This window comes from Antechinus flavipes, chromosome 3, assembly GCF_016432865.1.
Source record: "Antechinus flavipes isolate AdamAnt ecotype Samford, QLD, Australia chromosome 3, AdamAnt_v2, whole genome shotgun sequence".
NCBI classification, from domain to species: Eukaryota; Metazoa; Chordata; class Mammalia; order Dasyuromorphia; family Dasyuridae; genus Antechinus; species Antechinus flavipes.
Window position 1 is genome coordinate 117,354,636 of NC_067400.1, and position 20,549 is coordinate 117,375,184.

Genomic DNA, 20,549 nt, shown 5'->3' on the forward strand with positions numbered 1-20,549 from the left:
ATAGGCAAATCAACAGCAATAGCAGTAACAACAGAAGGAAATATGATCTCCAGATCTAGTAAACTAGTTCAGGCATCTGTGAACAAATACTTCAAAATGAAGAAATATGATCCAATACTTGATGAAACAGAGGATCCTGTGGAAATTGAGGAGAACATAGAATCACAATACACTATTTCTGAGTGCTTTTTTTTTTTTTAATGAACATTATGGAAGCAGAATTTATATTCTGCACACCAAAAATAATGAGCAAAATAGACAATCTAAGAGAAGAGAAACAAAAAACAAAAACCTTAATAGAAAATAAGCTCACAAGGGAAGCAAAACATATAGATTTTGAAGACTGGATGCATAGAGAAAAATCTGAACATCATACATCTCCCAGAATAACATAAGAGAACAAAAAACCTTGATGCCACAATGAAGGAAATAATAGGAGAGAACTGCCCAGAGCTTCTAAACAGAAAATGAAATTCACAATTAAAGAATTCATGGATTACCCTCCAGAAAAAAAAATGCTAAAAATTCCAACTTATATAGTAAGTTAAATTTAGTGATTCAATTCAGAAACAATTTCTATGAGGAAAAAGATCTTCAAATTTCCTTCAAAGGAAAGGATAATTGAACAACATGATTCTTCCATTCCCACTAGAAAAGCGGGGGAAGAAATAAAACGATGCAGCTCACAGTGACCAAACCTTCAGGTCTGAGCCTAACCATACAGGACAAAAGATGGGCATCCACTAATCAAGAAGAATTTGAAACATTAATAGGAAGAAAAAATGAGAACTGAAGAGATTATTTGTATGTTGAGCACAACAAAGACAGGAAGACTGAGTAAATGTAGATAATACCAAGAGTCACCACAAAAAAAAAAAAGTAAGAGACTTTTTTCTAAATGTATACAAGACTACAGGAGTGAAAACAGAGAGGTAAGAGTGAGGAGGCTGACAGGATATGTATAGAATCTGGTACACCTTATGATAGGCATCATATCTATAGATGAATATTACTTTACAATTTTGAAGGGTACATGGAATAAGGGGAGAGGGGTGGGATAATAAAGAGGAATAAGTGATACAGTGAAGTCAAGTCAAACACTAGAAATAAAGGAAAGGTGACTTCTCTGGTTTCAGAAAAAGAAGAATCCTAGAGGAGAATGGGTGAAGAGAAGGGGAGGAAAGGAAGGAAACCTTTACTTGGAAATGGGAAGGGATTCTAATGTTGAATTTCCCTATGGGTAAAAGAAGATGAGGACTTTAACTTGAAGTTTGGAGCTTTTGATGCCTGAAAAATCTACTTGTGAGAAGTGTGAATTTGAACCCTTGAAAGCAACTGGGAGAATATGGACCCAGGGAGGAAATTTCCAGACAAATGGAGGAGGAAAAATCAACTAGAGGGAAGGGGTAGAGATGCCTTTCCTTTGCATGGGCAGTGTTATCTGTGACAGCTGCAAGAAATAACATATGTATCTCAGTGAGGCAAAAGAGAAAAGGGGGAATCCATGGAGTAAGTACTACAGAACAGTGGCAGAAAGTACTTAAGAGGTCAGAGCCTAGAATGGATAATTTGGAAGTATTGATTATAGTATGAAGAATACAGAGAAAAGAGAGAGACCAGATAGTTATAGAGAGCCAAGAATCTGAGTAAATAGAAGAATAATAAGGAGAATGAAAAAGATCTCTTTTCAAAAGAGGCAACGAAAAAAAATTTAAACATAAGGAAAAGGACTGGCTGAAAGGAAGAAGAATAAAGGAGAAATCTGAGGGAAAAGAAAAAAGAGGGGGAAGAAATATATAAACATATAAAAGCAAGAGAGAGGAATTAGTAAACAAAACTCTAAAGGGAAAAGGTTAACAAAAAAAGATCAGTGTGAGGGGAAGAGAGCCAGGGAGAACAAGGCCACATTAAAAAAAAAAAAAAAAAAAAAAAAAGACTAAAGTAATTGAAGGAACAAAATATGGCTTACAGCAAGAAGGCAAAAAATGGTGACTTGAAAAAATTAGAGATAGATACAGAAAAATAATATAACTCTTATAACTTTAAATGTGAATGGATTAAACATTTCAAAAAAGAAAAAAGTAACATTCAATAAGGAAACAAAACCCTACAATCTTTTGCTCACAAGAAACACAATTTTTTTGGTAGAAATATATTTTAAGAACAAAGAAATTAATCAAGGAAAATTATGAAAAGAAATAAAGGACAAAGGGGAGAATAGTACTTCCAGAACTCAAACTACATTATATAACAGCAGTCTTCAAAACCATCTGGTATTGATTAAAAAATAGAGAGATCATCAATGGAACAGACTAGACAAGGGTGACTTAGAAACAATAAACCCAAGTGCTTGATAAAGTGGAAAACATAAACCTCCTAGGGAATAACTCCCTATTTGGGTTAAAAAAAAATACTAGAAGAACTGGAAAGAACTAGAAAGAATTGGCAGAAATTAGGCTTAGACCAACAGCTTACACCACAATATATAATCTAAAGGGAATTTTGACATTAATATTAAATATCATCCTGTGACAGATGGTATACGTCTCACAACCACAGATAAAAAAATGCATTCTTAACCAAACAAAAAACGGGCAGTTACAAAAGACGAAATAGATAATTTTGATTAATTGGAATCGAAAAGTTTTTCCATAGACAACGAAGTGTATCTAAGTTGTCAGATCAGGGGGGTGGGAGGGGGGTAGATGGGGGACGGGACTTTGTATCAAATTTTTCCAAATAAATTGTTATCCAACATATGTAATTAATAAATATACTTAAAACTAGTAAATTCCTAATGAATGGTCAAAGAATATGAACAAACAGTTCTCAAAGAAGAATTGTAAAGTATTTAAAGCCACATGGGGAAAAAATGTTCCATATTACTAATAATAAATGCAGTCAAAGCAATCCCATGATTCCACCCTATATTCTGTAAATTGGGGGGGAAATGACAAAAAATGGCAGTAGTCAATATTGAAGTGGTTGTGGGATTACAGGTACACTAATACATTATTGGTGGGGCTATAAAGTAATATAATAAGTTTGCAAAGCAGTTTGAAATTATGCAAATAAAGTGACTAAAAAGTCTATACCCTTTGAACCAGAGACTTTATTACTGAGACTAATGCCTCAAGTTAGCCATCAATTAAAGAAAAGTCCCCATATATGCCAAAATATTTATAGTAGTATTTTTTATGTTAACTAGGAATTGGAAACTATGTAGATGCCCAGCAAATGGGGAATGGCTAAATAGATTGTGGTACATAAATGTTAATGGAGTACTCTATTACATTATAGGAAATGATTCATGTGATGAATACAGAGAAGCATGGAAAGATCCATATGAACTAATGCAAAATGATGCAAGTAGAACCTATAAAATATTACACATATAACTACAACAATGTAAGAAAAAAAGAACAGTACACCCAAAAAACAGAAGAAATGTAACAAAAATTATAAATGTATAAAAATGTAACAAAATTACAAAGATCAAGCACAACTCAAACTAAGAAGTAGTAGACACCCTCAACCTATCCTTTGACAGAGGTGGGAGATCCATAGGTATTACATATTGCACATTTTCTTACTTTATCAGTACATTAATCAGTCATGCTGATTTTTTTCCTCTATTAAAAAAACATCATTTGTCATATGAGATGGCTCTTAGGGAAGAAGAGAGGACATATGAGATCCTGTAGTGATTATAAGAAACAGAAAACATCAATTAAAAACTTATTTATAAAACAAAGAAAATTCTGACTTATATTTGAACCAAAATACTCTTTCTTGAAGCTTCTACTTACTGGTTCTACTTATCTCTGCAGAGAATAACTCTAAGCATTCTTCCAAATGGCATCCCTTCAGATATGTCAAAACAGCTATCACAGCTTCGAATATTTGGTCATGGGCAGATTAAGTAGTGCAATGGATAGAGCACTGGGATTTGAATCAGGAAGACCTGAGTTTGAATGTAACCTCAGACATTACTAGCTGTATGACCTTGGACAAGTCATTTTACCTGTTTTGCTTTGGTTTCCTTACCTATTAATAAAGAGAGCAGGTAACATTTTTATAGCACTTATAATGTTCCAGGCATTTTACAATTATCATTTCATCCTCAATATAACTTTGGGGGATAAGTGCTATGATTATCCTCATTTATCTTATTTTTAAAGATATTAACAAAAAAGATTCTAGAATTTTTTTCAATAATATATTTGAATGCATAATAACTCTTAGAATTAGAAAGGTTTTGGGTTGTTTTTTTTTTTTTTTTCATTAATCTAAATGTCAGGGATCCTTGTAGAAACAAAGACATGCAATTCACATAGAGTTAATCTACCTAGCATTTATAATAGAAGAGATACCACCCAAGGATAACTTTATATTTAAGGAACTCTAGTTTTCTGTCTCTACCTGTCCTTTTAGTCCTCTAACTTTGAAGAGCTTTCCCCATCTTTCTTGACCCTGACCTTTTGTGTTCCTGATTTTAGCTTACCAACTTGTTTTTGATCTCTTATTTTTTTTATACTCTTTATCTACCTCATATTTCATGTTTGCTACCTTTGTTTTACCAGACATTCCACTCCTGGTGTGTCTGGAGAAGCTAGCTAACCGAACTAAAACAAATATTATCTATTACTGCCTAATTTTACTTCCTAATTTGGCATTATTGAGCTTAGATTACACTGAAGTTCTGAATGATTTGACCAAAAGTGGCTCAAATGAGAAGGTCTCAGTGCCTCAGTGGATCCACTTATTCTGGGAGGTAGCAAATGGCAATCTTCCATCTTTATCAAGTTTTCATAACTAATGTTTAATGGAAAAATCCTTTTCTAAAAGACTTATTTTATCTTATCATCTTTGATTTTTAATTTTGTATATAAACTAAAAAGTATTAATATGTAATTGTTTTCTTTTATATATTTTTTCTAATTACATGTAAAAATAGTTTCCAACATTTGTTTTTAAAATTGAAATTAAAATTCTTTCCTTTGTTGGTCATTCTCATTGAGTGACAAGCAATTTGATATAAGTTTTATATATAATACATATATATGTTATATATGACATGCAAAACATTTTCATATTAGTCATGCTATAAAAGAAAACATAAACCAAAATAAATATGTTAAGAAAAATAAAAGTTAAAAAAAAATCATCTATATTTAGACTCCATCAGTTCTTTCTCTGGGGATGGATAGGGTTTTTTTTTTTTAATCACAATTCCTTCAGAGTTGTCTTGAATAAAATTACATTAATGAAAATAGCTAAATGATTCATATATGATCATCATTGTACTATGTACAATGTTGTTTTAGTTCTACTCATTTCATCTTGTATTAGTTCATGTAAGTCTTTCCAGGTTTTTATGAGAACATCTAGCCCACTTCCATTTCTTATAGTAAATAGTATTCTATCATAATCATATATCCAAAACTTTTTCAGACATTTCCCAGGTGATGGTCATCACCTCAATTTCTATTTCTTTGAGACCAGAAAAGAGCTGCTATAAATTTTTTTGCATATACAAGTGCTTTTCCTTTTTTTTTCCTCTTTTAGTGTGTAGACCTAATAGTGGTATTGCTAGGTCAAAGCCCTTGAGGCAGATTTTCAAATTGTTCTACAGAATGGTTGAATCAGTTCACAAGTCCACCAACTGTATATTGTCTCATGTTTCCTACATCCCCTACATCAGATTCCTTTTCTGTCCTATTAGCCAATCTAACAGATATAAGGTAGTACTTCAGAGTTTTTTAATTTGCATTCCTCTAATCAATAGTAATTTAGAGCATTTTTTCATATAGCTATAGTACTTTTATTTGCTTCATCAGAAAATTGATTTCATATGTTTTATCATTTATCAGTTAGGAAATGACTCTTATTTTTATAAATTTGACCCTGTATTCGAGAGGCCTTCATCAGAGAAACTTTCTCCAAAATTTTTTTCAGTGTTATGATTGCTAACTGTATTTTCCTCTATCTTAGATTTTCCCCCATTTATTCTATTCTCTCCAGTCATCTTGTCCCTTCTCAAAAAATGTTTTGCTTCTGACTATTGCCTTCCCAATTCAACCACACATGCAAACCCTCTTCACCTCCTTTGTCTTCTGGAATATCATAATCCAAGCCCTCCAGTCCTTTAATGTAGAAGCTGTTAAATTTTGTGTTATCCCTAACATGATGTTTCTGGGAATTTTCTTTTTGGGTTCTATTTCAAGAAGTGATTAGTAGATTCTTTTCATTTCTATTTTACTCTCTAGTTCTATAATATTAGGCAGCTTTCCTTGATAATTTCTTAAAAGATGGTATCTAGGCCTTTTTTTTTTTTTTTTTTTTTGATCATGGCTTTCATGTAATCCAATAATTCTTAAATTATCTCTCCTGGATTTGTTTTTTCAGGTCACTTATTTTTCCAGTGAGATATTTCAATATTTCACATTGTCTTTTATTTTTTCATTCTTTTGGTTTTATTTTATTATTTCTTGATGTGTCATAGAATTATTAGTTTTTATTTGATCAATTTTAGTTTATGATGAATTATTTTCTTCAATGAGCTTTTGTACCTCCTTTTCCATTTGGCCAATTCTATTTTTTATGGATTACTCTTTTTTTTTTTAACTACAGCTTTTATTTTTCCAAATATATGCAAAGATAGTTGTTTTTCATAATTATAACTTTTTATTGACAGAACCCATGCCTGGGTAATTTTTTACAACATTATCCCTTGCCACTCACTTCTGTTCCTACTTTTCCCCTCCCTCCCTCCACCCCCTCTCCCAAGCAGTCCTACACATGTTAAATATGTAACAGTATATCCTAGATACAATATATGTGTGTAGAACTGAACAGTTCTCTTGTTGCACAGGAAGAATTGGATTCAGAAGGTAAAAATAACCCAGGAAGAAAAACAAAAATGCAAACAGTTTACATTCATTTCCCAGTGTTCCTTCTTTGGGTGTAGCTGCTTCTGTCCGTCATTGATCAGTTGAAACTGAGTTAGATCTTCTCTTTGTCAAAGAGATCCACTTCCATCAGAATACATCCTCCTACAGTATCATTGTTGAGGTATATAATGATCTCCTGGTTCTGCTCATTTCACTTAGCATCAGTTCATGTAAGTCTCTCCAAGCCTCTCTGTATTCATCCCGCTGGTCATTCCTTACAGAACAATAATATTCCATAACATTCATATACCACAATTTACCCAGCCATTCTCCAATTGATGGGCATCCATTCAATTTCCAGTTTCTAGCCACTACAAACAGGGCTGCCACAAACATTTTGGCACATACAGGTCCCTTTCACTTCTTTAGTATCTCTTTGGGGTATAAGCCCAGTAGTAGCACTGCTGGATCAAAGGGTATGCGCAGTTTGATAACTTTTGGGGCATAATTCCAGATTGCTCTCCAGAATGGTTGGATTCGTTCACAACTCCACCATCAGTGTCCCAGTTTTCCCGCATCCCCTCCAACATTCATCATTATTTTTTCCTGTCATCTTAGCCAATCTGATAGGTATGTAGTGGTATCTCAGAGTTGTCTTAATTTGCATTTCTCTGATCAATAGTGATTTGGAACACTCACAAAGATAGTTTTCAACATTCACCTTTGCAAAACCCTTGTGTTCTAAATTTTTCTCCCTCCTTCCCCCAGAGTAGTAGACAATCCACTATAGGTTAAATATGTGCAATTTGTCTAAACATTTCTAGATTCATCATGTTATGCAGGAAAAATCAGATCAAAAGGAAAAAAAAAAAAAAAAAAAAAAAACAAGAGAAAAAAACAAAAGCAAACGATATTGCCATCCAAAAAAGGTGAAAATACTATGCTTTGATCCACATTCAGTAAAGAGGTACTTTTCTTCATTGAAATTGTGTCTCTTTTTCCATTTAGCCAACTTTGGGTTTTTTTTTTTTAAGGAACCCTTCTCTTCAATGAATTTTAATATATACTTTTCCATTCATCCAGTTCTGCTTTTCAAGGCATTCTTCTTATTGGATTTTTTTTACCTCTTTTACCACTTGACCTTTTCTGTTTTTTTAAGATTTTATTTTGATGCCTCCTTTACCAAATTATTGACTACTTTTTCATTATTTTCTTGCATCACTCTCATTTCTCTTCTCAATTTTTCCTATAACTTCTTTTACTTGACTTTTAAAAATTCTTTTTGAGCTCTTCTATAGCCTGAGATCAATTCATATTTTTCTTTAAGGCTGCCACAAACATTTTGTAGTGCAGCCATGTTCAAAGATACTTCTAGACATCTCTTAAGTTTTCAGTTCTTCCAAGGTGGTATAACCTAAGAAGAGAAGTATTTAATACTCTCTTGACCTGTGTTCTGGTGTCTAAATGACCACAAGCACTCTTTCCTGCTCTGGGACTGCTACCCAAGTCTATGACCCAGTTCTGTGTATGGGCAAAGCAATAAAATCCTGCTCCCACTTCCAGCAAAAAGACTCCTGTAATTGACTTCTATTTACTTGTTTGACTCCAGCCCTTATACACACTTTCACACACACACACACACACACACACACACACACACACACACACACTTTACCATCTGTGGGCTATAAGCTTCAGAAGTACCCATTACTACTCTTGATTCAGTCCTTCTCAAGGTCTGCTCCCAGTTTACTGGGGCCAGGCTATGGTTAGCCTATACTAGATTGCACTCTACTCTTAACGCTGGTACAACAAACCTTTTCTCCTAACTTTCTAAGTTGTCTTGGGCTGGAAAATTGTTTCACCCCGTCCTTTTGTGGATTCTGCCCTTCCAGAATTTATCTTAGGGCATTATTTGAAGGTATTTTTGAAGGACTTTGGAGGATAGAACAGACAAATATCTCCCTTTTCTCCACTATCTTGGCTCTACCCCAGTCCATAATAGTTTTCTAAGTTATGGCCTGGTAACATTTATAATTTGTTTCCAGGTCCCTTGACTGAAATGATTTGCTAATTATGTACTTTACTGAAAGCTAAAATCTAAATATATTATTATGGAAAAGCTATAATAAATTCTTGTGTCACAATTCACAATCACAAATTCTCAATGAAACAAACTAGTAGACTTATTTCTTAGACTATTTGCATAACCATATGAGTTACAAAACTCAGTTTTTTCCTGCTCTGCTTTAGCTGTATTCAGAGTTGTTAAAAGTCTTGTAATTTGGACTGATAGCTAAATTAAAATATCCCACTGGAAGAAATGCTATGGTTTAAAAAGAAACAGATTGTAACTATTGCTACTTCTGCAATTCTGGCTCATTCTTTTCCCTTCAGCCATATTTACCTCTTTCCCTGCAGCCTATTCACTTTGCATCCTACAGTGACCGCAAGGTATTCTGGCTCTTTACTTCATGCCCTCTTCAACTTCCCCCTATAACCTGGAACAACCTGATCATTTTTTGGGACCCTTACATTAGCTTCTTATAGTATTATGTCTGTCTTTAGCACTGCTTCTGCTACCTTACCCTATTCCAAAATGGTATGCAGTCCTTGGCTCATAATATTGCCTGTGGCCCTCCCACTTCTCTCCTAAATATATACTTACTGGCAGCTCGTTGCTCAAAGTGGAATATGGGCAGCAAAATAAAAAATAGCCTTAGAGTCTAGTGAGGATATAGGAAATAATAATTCCACAATGTCTATACGTACAATTTCTTTAGTAGGCTCTGTTAAAACATATTAAACATCAGAGAGGGACAACTAATTCCTTTATAATTCCTTTATATAATATATAAAGGGGAAATAAGATGAGGATGGAGATAGAAGGACTAGAAGACAGACAGAAACTATCCAGAAAAGCATTACAGTGGGATTTAGTAAGAGTTATGTAGAATTTGGATATATACATGCAAAGATAGTTTGTGATCCAAATTTTTCTCCCTCCCTCCCCACTTCTCACTTCCCCTAGACAGCAAACAATCCAGTATAGGTTAAACATGTACAATTCTTCTGAACATATTTCCACATTTATCATGTTGCGCCGCGCACACCCACACCCACACACAATCAGATCAAAAGTGGAGAAGAAGAAAAAAACAATTAAACAACAAAAAAAGATGAAAATACCATGCTGTGATCCACCCTCAGTCTCCATAGTCCTCTCTCTGGATGCAGATGGCTCTTTCTATCACAAGTCTATTGGAATTGCCTTGAATCACATCTTTGTTGAAAAGAGCCAAGTGAGTTTGGATATATTATTAACAAATTGTTTTTAAGATAAAATTGGTCAGAGCAAAGTCTTAGAGTATTTTATGTGGGATATATATGTACAGAAGAGGTATATCCTGTCTCCTGTGGGCAAATAGGATATCTAGAAGTTTGTCTCTACTATTGTATGATTTGTGTTAGGGGTAGGGGTAAAGAACAATTTTTAAATCATTTAAACTTAATGGAATATACATATCATTTTCCAAAACAATTTAGATTATCTAGGAACAAAGACAAATAAAGCTATATAGATTAACTTAAAATTAAGTGGAAATATTTTGATATAGTAAAACATTTTCTAGTCTGCCTTTCTCCCTTTTGAAATTCTGTTGATAAGAGCATACTATCTAGTGTGGGCTTTCTATTTTATCTTTTCTTCCTTTCCACCTGACCTTTGGTCACTTTACCACTCATTAACATTTGCTAATATGAGAGAGTAACAATTTTGTTTCTTATTTTTATAAAAATTTGATTGAGAAAAGTTTTCAATTATTGGGCAAATTATCTTTGATATAATAATAATAATATGGCTAAGGCTGGCTTTGATTTCAAGCCAGATCTTTAAGAGAGTTGTACCTTAGTAGGGTCAATCAAGATTCTAGAGTCTGGCCTCTCAGCCTAGAACTTTAATATTCAGTTTATTCATGGGTAACTCAGATTTGAGATACTTATCTCACACTATTAAAGTTTATATAAATTTAATTTGTACCTGAAAATTAATTTATAATTCCCAAAGTTAAGAACAGTCATGGTAACTTTAGAGAGGACTCATGCCCTAATATCAAGATACTTGAAATATATTTTTTTTCATTTTATGCCTGCATTTTACGTCTTAATTATTTATATTCAGAAAGCACCTGTATTCTATTTTGTAAAATATTGAAATATAAGGTAATAAAGTAATTGAGAACATAAATTAGTTATCAGAAAGTTTTGAGCATGCATTTCATGATCTTGCAGTGATATTTCATCCAACACTAGTAGAGGTTAATGAACTGTCTTTATCCCAGTAAAACTTGGTACCTTGCTCATAGAAGATGTTAATCACTTTATTTTATTCAGTTAAATTAAGTTCAGCAAACATTCTTTGAAAACCTCCCATGTGCAAAACACTGTCCTAAGAGGGAGACATTAGAAAACAAAAAAGAAATGTCTTTGTCCTTAAGATTAGTTCTTCTTGATTTGACCAAATAGCTTTTTTTTGGGGGGGAGAGGGGTGCAAGAAAAAAAACAGAAGGAATGGGGAGTGCCCACTGATCAAGGAATGGCTGAACAATGACATGTTAATGTAATGAAATACCATTATGCCATGAAAATGGCAAATATAAAGAATTCAAGAAAACATGGGAAGATGTGTATTAACTGATACCAAAAGAGATATGAACCTGGAGAGCAGCATATCTCTTGACTTATAAATTAAGATTTATATTCAAGAGAGCCAGATTCAAATTAACTTTAATGATCAGTCTTGGTCCCAGAGAAGGAATAATGAACCCACTTCTTTGAAGAGGCATGGTACCACAGAAGAATATTGTTAGGCATACTGTCACAGTCATTTTTATTTTGTCAGTTTGCTAAATTGTGTTTTGTTATGAAAGAGAATTCATTGTTATTAAGAAAGGGATATTGAAGGAAATGACTGAAATAAAGGATAAGGCATCTATAAAATATTACAAATAAAATGAATGTGCTCTTTTAATAATTAGAATGCTTTGACTACTGAATAATTAGCAGCTAGATGACTGATGGATAGAGCATTGGGCCTGGAATCAGGAAGACTCAAATTCTTGAGTTTAAATCTGGCTTCAGACACTGACTAACTGTGTCATCCAGTTCCTTGTCTGTGAAAGTGAGCTGGAGAAGGAAATGACAAACTACTTCAATATCTTTACCAAGAAAACCAGAATGGGGTTATAAAATTCATACACAACTAAAATGATTGAACAACAACAAGCTTCTTTCCAGCTCTAGATTTATGATTTAAATGTATTGACTACCTGTTAAACTTTTTGGATTTATAATGTCCCTTTATGAAACTACACGTTAATATAATAATTATAAAGAGGTGTTAACAAAATTAAACTATTATCCTTTACCATTTCATCCATCCAACATAAATTCCTACTATTAATAGCAGATTTAAAAGGAAAAAAAAACTAATTTGGAGGTATTATGTTTAAGGGGAAAAAACTCCATATATTGGATTTTCTGTTATTCTTAAATAATTAGAGACAGTGAACTGGGTCAGGAGAGAGAGGGAGGAAAAAAACAGTAAACCTCCAGTTAAAAGTTAAAATTATTCATAGCTGGTGAGATATATCAAAGAAAAAATGTATTAAATAAATCACCATTTCATTGGATATACAGAGCAAATAATGTAATATGAAGAAGAAACTGTAGTGTTCAAAGAGCCTAAAGAATCATCAAGCTAAAATTCAGGTGATAATATATGTGATTTGTTTCATTATTCTTTTCACACTCTGCCTATTTGGATCAGGGAGGGGGAGAGAGGGGAAAGCATTTTAAGAGGTACTGACACTGTATTCTTGTACCTATCAAGCTATAATTAAGACTAGAGCCAAAAGGGCCTACCTTATTATTGTTAAACTTTAGCAACTAGCAATATAGTAAGTAAAGGACCTACAAATAACAAGAGTTTAAGATAATCTAACTCAATGTTTTGTTAGAAAGAGGTACTGTTAACTAATAAAAATTTAACTGCTGCACCCCACCCACATACAAATGGAGTTGGATTCAGTCAACATTTTATGTGACTATAAATAATGGTAATAAAGGAGCGTGGTTTTTTTCCTTTTTTTTTTTTCCTTCAATGGTGGGGTTGGTAGGAGAGAGAAAAATAAATGCTTGTAGGAGACAAAGCCAACATGGCAGAGTAGCAGGAAGAATTACAATGAGTGTCTCTCCAAACATTTCCTTCACCCACCCAAGTAGTCTCCATAGATCTAGAAAACACACCAGACTTGGATTTCATGATTTGGAAATACAAGAAAAAAAATCACCATGAGTCTTTTTTCCAGGACAGGGTGGCATAGTGAAAAAGAGATATGTGAATTCTGGGCAGCAGGCTCTCTGCAGTATAAACGATGCAAGGAAAGGCTGCAACTAGGACAAGAAGTCACAGATCCAGCATAGAAGAGCTCTGACTTGTGTGGGTTTCAGGAATAGTAACTATTAGGGGTACTTTACTTTGTCAGTACACCTAGCTCTAGTCTTAGATCCAGGCAGAAGAGAGTCATGTGTACCAAGCCAAAAAACAACCAAGCACCATCTATGTAGCTCAGACTTAGGAGCAGAGCAGGCTCTCAGCTCCAGTTATTTCTGAAGTCTGCAGAGCAGTAACCAGCAGGGGAATCCCAGATGAAAGGAAAACTTTTGAGTTCTGTCATACTCAGCCACAATCTACTGGAATTCCAAATAGAGCAAGCCCACAGGCATGTTGTTAAGATCCAAACCAGAATTTGCAGTGTTCAACTTGATGAAGGGAAGGAAACAGGTCAAGAGAGAAAGGGAAAAGTAGCAAACAGGCTTTGCCTTACATTAGACTAATTTGGGAACACTGAAAGTTTGCAGGTTTGCAGCTTGAGCTGCCTTTGAGATTCTGGAATAATATAACACTTAGCATTCTAAGAAAGTAACAGCAAGACCAGCTCAAGACGAGAAGTATGCAGACTAGCCCCTCAAAGTGACTAATGAGGCAGAAAGGGATTCTGGGGAGAGGGCTTTCTCCACCATACCACCAATTATTTTTGGGCAACTTTGGAGTTTAACTGTCCAGTAGAGTTATGAGCTTTGCATTTACGGAGCAGGGGATTGAAATCTTTGTTTATTTAGAAATATCATTTTCAGACAGAAATGTTATCCTTAAAAGAGAGATAAACACATGCAAATCCAAAAGAAAAGAGAATCAGAGCTACAAATAGAGGGCCATACTTGGCAAGGAGAAGGTCTTCTTCCTTAGAGACTAAAACATAGAAGGAAAAGCTAAATGAATACATGGAAGTTTTGTGGTATAGAGAAGGTCATTGTTGTTTGTACTTCATTTTAGAACATGACCATGACATCAAGGGAGGTGATACCATGACATGCAAGGGATTGAATTTGAATGAAGGAGAACTGTGCAAGGTCACCAGCTTCACTTTCTCCTTTGGAACCATCTGGGTTCAGTAGTCAGCTGTAGATCAGGACAACTGGAAATGGCCCTGGATGCAGTAGCAGTATAGAGAAGGGAAAATGAGGAAGCTCATCATGGACAGCACTGGTTAGCTAGGTTGTCTGCTAAAGTTGGGATGGGAGTAGTGGGGATAGCTAAGGACTTGAAGAGGAAAAAAAAATTACAGCTGATTCAAAGAGTATAATAGAATTAATTATTGAAAAATGAAAAAATATATAATTGTCAGCCAATCTAGCATTTATTTTGTGCCTATGTTTAAGGAATTAAGAATACTAAAGTGTAACAGTTCTTGTCTTCAAGGAGCTTGCAGTCCGCAAGTGAAAAACAAAATGTTCACAGATAAATATAGACCAGGTATACAAAATAAGTATACGGTGAATTGGGAAAGACATTGACAATTGGGGAAGTTATATAAGACCTCCAGAGGAGGCACTACCTGAACTAAACCTAAAAATGAGCCTTAAGAATCTGAAAGATGGATGTCAGGACAAAGAAGTGTATTAAAAGCATAACAAATCCTGTGAAAAGACACAAATGGAATGTCATATACCCCAAAACAGTTTAATTGGTGTATGGAGAAGAAGAGAGACAGAGTAATATTATACATAGATACAGGCATGAGATTAAGAGGGGAGATGTTATGAATGAAGAACAGCAAGGAAGTGACTTGTTCTACTAGCCCTTAAGAGTTCATAGAGGGGATGATTGTATAATAAGTATGGAAAGGTATCATAGACTATACATTGAGAACTGGGACTATTGGAGATCCCCAAAGTCACCACCTCATAAGAGGAAATTATAGTTGAGAGAAGTTAACTAACTTCTCCAGTCACAACTAAAGTATGGGAGGCAGAATTTGCACTTGGGTCTTCCTGCCCCTTAAAGTCCAGTATTTAGTCCCCACCTAGCTGCTTGGAATCACTTAATCTTGGGTATGAAATGTCCAATATGGCAGTCTAGATTTGGTCCCAGTGTTAATAAGGAACTCCTGAGTTTGATGAGCAGGGGATTGACAAGATGCTTTTAGGAATATCATCTCCTGATGTAACTTTTATCCTTTATGTATAATTCTCAGAGAGAGGTAAATAGATCCAGAAAACACAGACCTCTGTAGAATAAGTTACAGTTAACTTACTGTTAAATGTTGATATTATTTTTTCTTCTTGTTATATAAGCATTCACTCTTTGCCATTAAATTGTCAGTATTTCTAAGTTAAGAAAAGCAAATAATTATTACTCTGTCACAACTTGACAATTTCATGGAAAATCTAGCTGTATATAAGCTATTTATAAACTCTTAGCTGATCCAGTTGACCACACTTTACATATTCTTTTACTTTACAGACCAAAAAAGGACCATCTGAGTGGCTTAAGACACTGAAGACAAAAAGGACATAATTTTTTGGAAGAACTTCAGATCTTGGCAGTCACTTTGAAAGGACTTAATCTGGAGAAACATTATATCCCTAATCATGTTCTCTATACATTTGAAATGATTGTTTTGAGATTTATTTTAGCCATATTTTAAAATTTTAATTGTAGTAGTTGATTTCACTCTAATAATTAAGCTGCATAGAGTATAAAAATATTTTATACTTATTTTTATCTATTTTGATACAGAAAAATAATTTCTAGCCATTATTTATGATAAAAAGGAAGTTTTTATAATTGTTTAATTTACATTAAAGAATATGTCTTATAAATATTTGTGTTTCTATTCATCAGTTGTTGTTTTTTTTTAACGTCCAGGTCCTATAAATGTCTAGGCCCTATAAATTTAGAATTTAACATATTTTTAGATTTACAAGGCATTGAATCTATCAAATGATCTGGAGAGGGAAATGGCAAATCTTTCTAGCATCTTTGCCAAGGGGTCACAAAAAGAGTTAGACACAACTGAAACAAAGGAACAATATACATTTTTGGACTATTTTCAATTACAGTTAGCATTGATTGGCCAGGGTCACTTAAATGGTGTCTGACTCCTAGTCCACTCCTCTCTCCACTATCACCTGGCTAAGAAGCCCAGAGAGCACTCACTAGGCACTTGTTCTCCCAAGCAGGCTTACATAACCAATCAAGACTCAAATTCCAAGTTCCATTTTCTATCCACTATTCCACAGTTACCTCTTGGATCAAACATCATCATGATGGTCTCTAATTCCTAATTTTTTGTACCAACATTTTTCTCTCTTGAGTGTTTTAAAAATATATTTGCTTTTGGGCAGTTAGATGGTGCAGTGGATAGAACACCAGCCCTGAAGTCAGGAGAACCTGAGTTCGAATCTTCCCACAGACACTTAACACTCTCTAGCTGTGAGATCCTGGGCAAGTCACTTAACCCCAACTGCCTCAACAAAAAACTATAAATATATAGATATAGATATATTTGAATTTTTACTTTGAAAGTAAACCATGCTTCAGAGTAAGGTACAGGGAGAGACCAAAAAAGTTGTTCTTGGGTATAGTTTTGCTACAATAGATTTAAATTGGATATACCATAAGTCTGCAGCAAAATCACATAAAAGTTTTTTGTCTGAGATTCATATTAGAAGTGTCTTACAAGTGTCTTATAATTCATTAAAACTAGATTAGGAAATAAAAACTAATAATTCCACTTAAAGTAGGGGAAAGACCCGTCAATCCTACATACTTTTAAAACTCCATCTTATCATTGGTTTGAATCCACATGATGCTGTCATGACACTTAGAAATCTTTTTATAATTATTCAAGAGACAGAGTTTACTCAGTTTCTGAGAGAGACAGACTGTTGTATTAAAAGTAAATAAATACAGGTTATTTAGAAGCTCAGAATCCATTCCACCTTATCGCCCAAATAACACTACAACTTTCTGCTATTTTCTAGCTCATCAAAGCTTTCCTTCTTTGCCCTTTTCTTTCCTCCTTTCTGTATGGAATTGCTATCTCACCTCCATCTATCCTGATCCTCCCACTTTTTAAAAGTCATGGATTATCATCTAAAATTAAAACCATTCATTCACTTTTGTTTTTCCCACAAATGGATATTTATTTCAAAAACGTATCAAAAATGTATTTTGCCACCACCACCACCTTAGAAGCACATTGTCTCCTATTACAAAGCTTCTTAAAACTGTACACAGGTTACAACCCCATATGGGGTTATGTAACAATGTGGGAGTCACAAAATTATGATTTCTTATCAGTAGATGATTTGATTTGTATACCTGTTTTATATACCAATATACCAAGATTGCATAAAAATTTCTCGGGTGAAAAAGGATCACAAGTGAAAAAAGTTTAAGAAGTCCAATGTCTGAGAATTGCTTTACAAAATATCTTTCTATGTTATTTTGATCTCATAGTCAAAATGTTTCATGTCAGAGATGAAACCTTGTCTCAGCTACTGTCAGGCTGGGTCCCTAAAGTCTTAGATCCTCCAGAGCTCTGATGGCTGCAAAAACTATAAGTCTGACCTTTAAAAACTCTCAAGGTGAGACCTTCACCTAAGAGGAAAGATCAAACTAAGGCAAAAGACCAAGACCTGTTTGTTCTCATGGGTCACTTATTGGCCGAAAAAGGACAGGACTTCCCAGTTTATCCCCTTGTAAGATGATCTCTCACTAGACACTGTCATTGAAGGCATCAAAAACAACAAAAACGAGATTCACCAAGAAAGGTAAACAAAAATAGTCACATTCACTATCATTATTTTGCTGTGTTGTGAGAGGAGACAGCACTGGACCTGGAGTCAGGAAAACCTGAGTTCAAATTCAGCCTGTATAAAATGAGGATGATTGATAATAGTACCTCCATACTAGGGTTCTTGGTAGCATAAAATTAGATAAAATTTGTAAAGTGCTTTGTTGACCTTTAAAAAAAAATACAAATGCTGCATGGCTATTATTATTGCTTTATTATTTCAAGGAACCTAAGCCATTTCATTTCACAAGTGTTTTCAAATGTATTAAATATGATTCTCTTTTGAATAATTTATTACCAATCAACAATTTCTGCAGAAGACACTAACTTCCCACAAACTAACTCCCCAAGAACTAACTCCCCACAAACAAAGCAAAGTAGCCCCTTCCCCTACAGAAACTCCAGATAATGTTTCACCCAGAGATAAAAGCAAGCCAGGTACCTGGGTGGTGCGGTGGATAGGGCACCAGCTCTGCTCAGGAAGACTTGGAAATCAAATCCAGCCTCAGACACTTACTACCTATGTGACCCTAGGCAAGTCATTTATCCCCAATTACCTTCCCCGTTCCCCCAAAAGAATTTACTTGTGCCATAACTTCACTTAAATTGTTTTTAAGAAATTAGTATAAATTAGTTACATTCATATATTAAGATATTTTTAAGGTTTCTCATGTAATTTCTTGATTGAATCATCATAATAACTTACTGCCTTATGTTTCTGCCTTTTGATAAATAACCTAAGTACTTTTTATCCCTTTATATATGATAGGAAGGGGAAGGCTCAAAAGGAAAATGTGAATAATTATGTATTTTTTAAATTTTCCCAGTTACATGTAAAATTTTGAGTTTCAGATTCTCTCCCTCCCTCCCTTCACCCCCTTTTAAGAAGGCACATGTGAAATTATGCAAAACATTTCTATGAAAGTTATGTTGTGAAAGAAAACTGGCATTGCCCCCCCCAAAAAAACTAACCACCAAGAAACAAAGTTTAAAAAAAAAAAAAAGAGTATCCTTCAATCTGTATTCAGATAAAATCAGTTCTCTGAATATGGATAGCATATTTCATAAGTTCTTCAGAGTAGTTATGGATTGCTGAGAAAAGAAATTCATCAAAGAACTTTCAATAAAAAGGTTCAGACCTGTTATTTCATTGGTATAGGGCTCTTCTCCAGAAGAAATTTCCTCTATCAATATAGATCAACAATAATTTGCAACTTGTAATATCCCTAAAAGGTTTAGTGGGGTAGTTAAGTGATCCAAAGGATTTGTTCTGCCTTTCTTATCCATACAGCCAGAAAGCTATCATTGGGATGCAGCAGCTAGGTGGTGCAGTGGAGTGTCAATTCTAGACTCAGTAAGACTCATCCTTCCTGAATTCAAATCCCACTCCAGACACATACTAAGTGTTTGACTCTAGGCAACTCACTTAACTTTATTTGCCTCAGTTTCCTCATCTATAAAACGAGCTGGAGAAGGAAATGGCAAACCACTGGAGTATCTCTGCCAAGAAAACACCAAATGCATCCATAAAGGGTCTGACATGATGGAAAAACAACAACCCAAGAACAAAAGATGTTAATGATTTGCCCAGAGTCACATAGGAAGTATATGTCAGATAAAACTTGTAGCCAGGTCTTCTATGATTCCCTATGCCACACTTCTCAGATATTTGCTTAATATAATTTTTATCCACAATAATAATGGTAATTTCATCTTCTCATTAACAACTAAAGAACAATTAGACACTTGTAAGATTGACTAAAATTAAATTCATATCCCCAAACCTTTAGTTCATAGCATATGTTCCTCCCTGAATGTCAGCCTTGTTAGTGCTATAATTAAGCAAGTTTTTAATGTTATGTTCTGAACATGTGCAGTCAAAATGTCACTAGCATTAAAAATGTGATCCTAAATAACAAGCATGGCCATTTTCCATAGAACTCTTTAAGTATCATGCTTTCAAACATTATTTGCCTTTCACTCTGCAAACTTAATCTCTTTTCTTACCTTGGGTCTCAATCTATATCTGGTTAAAAGCATCTTGATTTATTCATTATTATTGATATGTTTTGATAGGATTTCCCCAAGAAATCTAAGCAAACTATCACAGTCCTAATAAGAGAAACGAAAAAGGAAAACATATGGGCTATGGTAAGCAGGGCACCATTTCCTGATCATCTTCATGATTAAACTTTTTAAAATCATTATTTCAGCTTGGTCTGTCACTTGGGTAGCCTATAGGTCCTAAGACTTCTATAACCTAAAATTTTCCAATTCTTCCCATTTTCAGATGACCTGATTTCTAGTTCCTAACAATCCTGGTCCCCTGTCAATAGTTTTTCTAAATTATGATACTCACAGTGAAACAGAATAGTCCAAATAAGATCTGACCAGAGCATAAATACATCTTTTTCCTTTGGTATTCTTGGCTGCTATTAAATCCTCATGATTG

At 34.2% G+C, this 20,549-nt stretch overlaps 1 protein-coding gene across 2 annotated transcripts in view; it reads left to right on the forward strand.

Annotated features, from left to right (window-relative positions):
* PIBF1 (progesterone immunomodulatory binding factor 1) overlaps window positions 1–16,055 on the forward strand; it is a 294,559-nt gene extending 278,504 nt beyond the window's left edge. For both annotated transcript variants that reach the window (XM_051983913.1, XM_051983912.1), the window contains one exon: window positions 15,760–16,055. In XM_051983913.1, coding sequence (XP_051839873.1) covers window positions 15,760–15,813 — 54 coding nt within the window. In that variant the 3' untranslated portion in view covers window positions 15,814–16,055. The remainder of the gene's footprint in view (window positions 1–15,759) is intronic.
* Window positions 16,056–20,549: the final 4,494 nt, after the last annotated feature.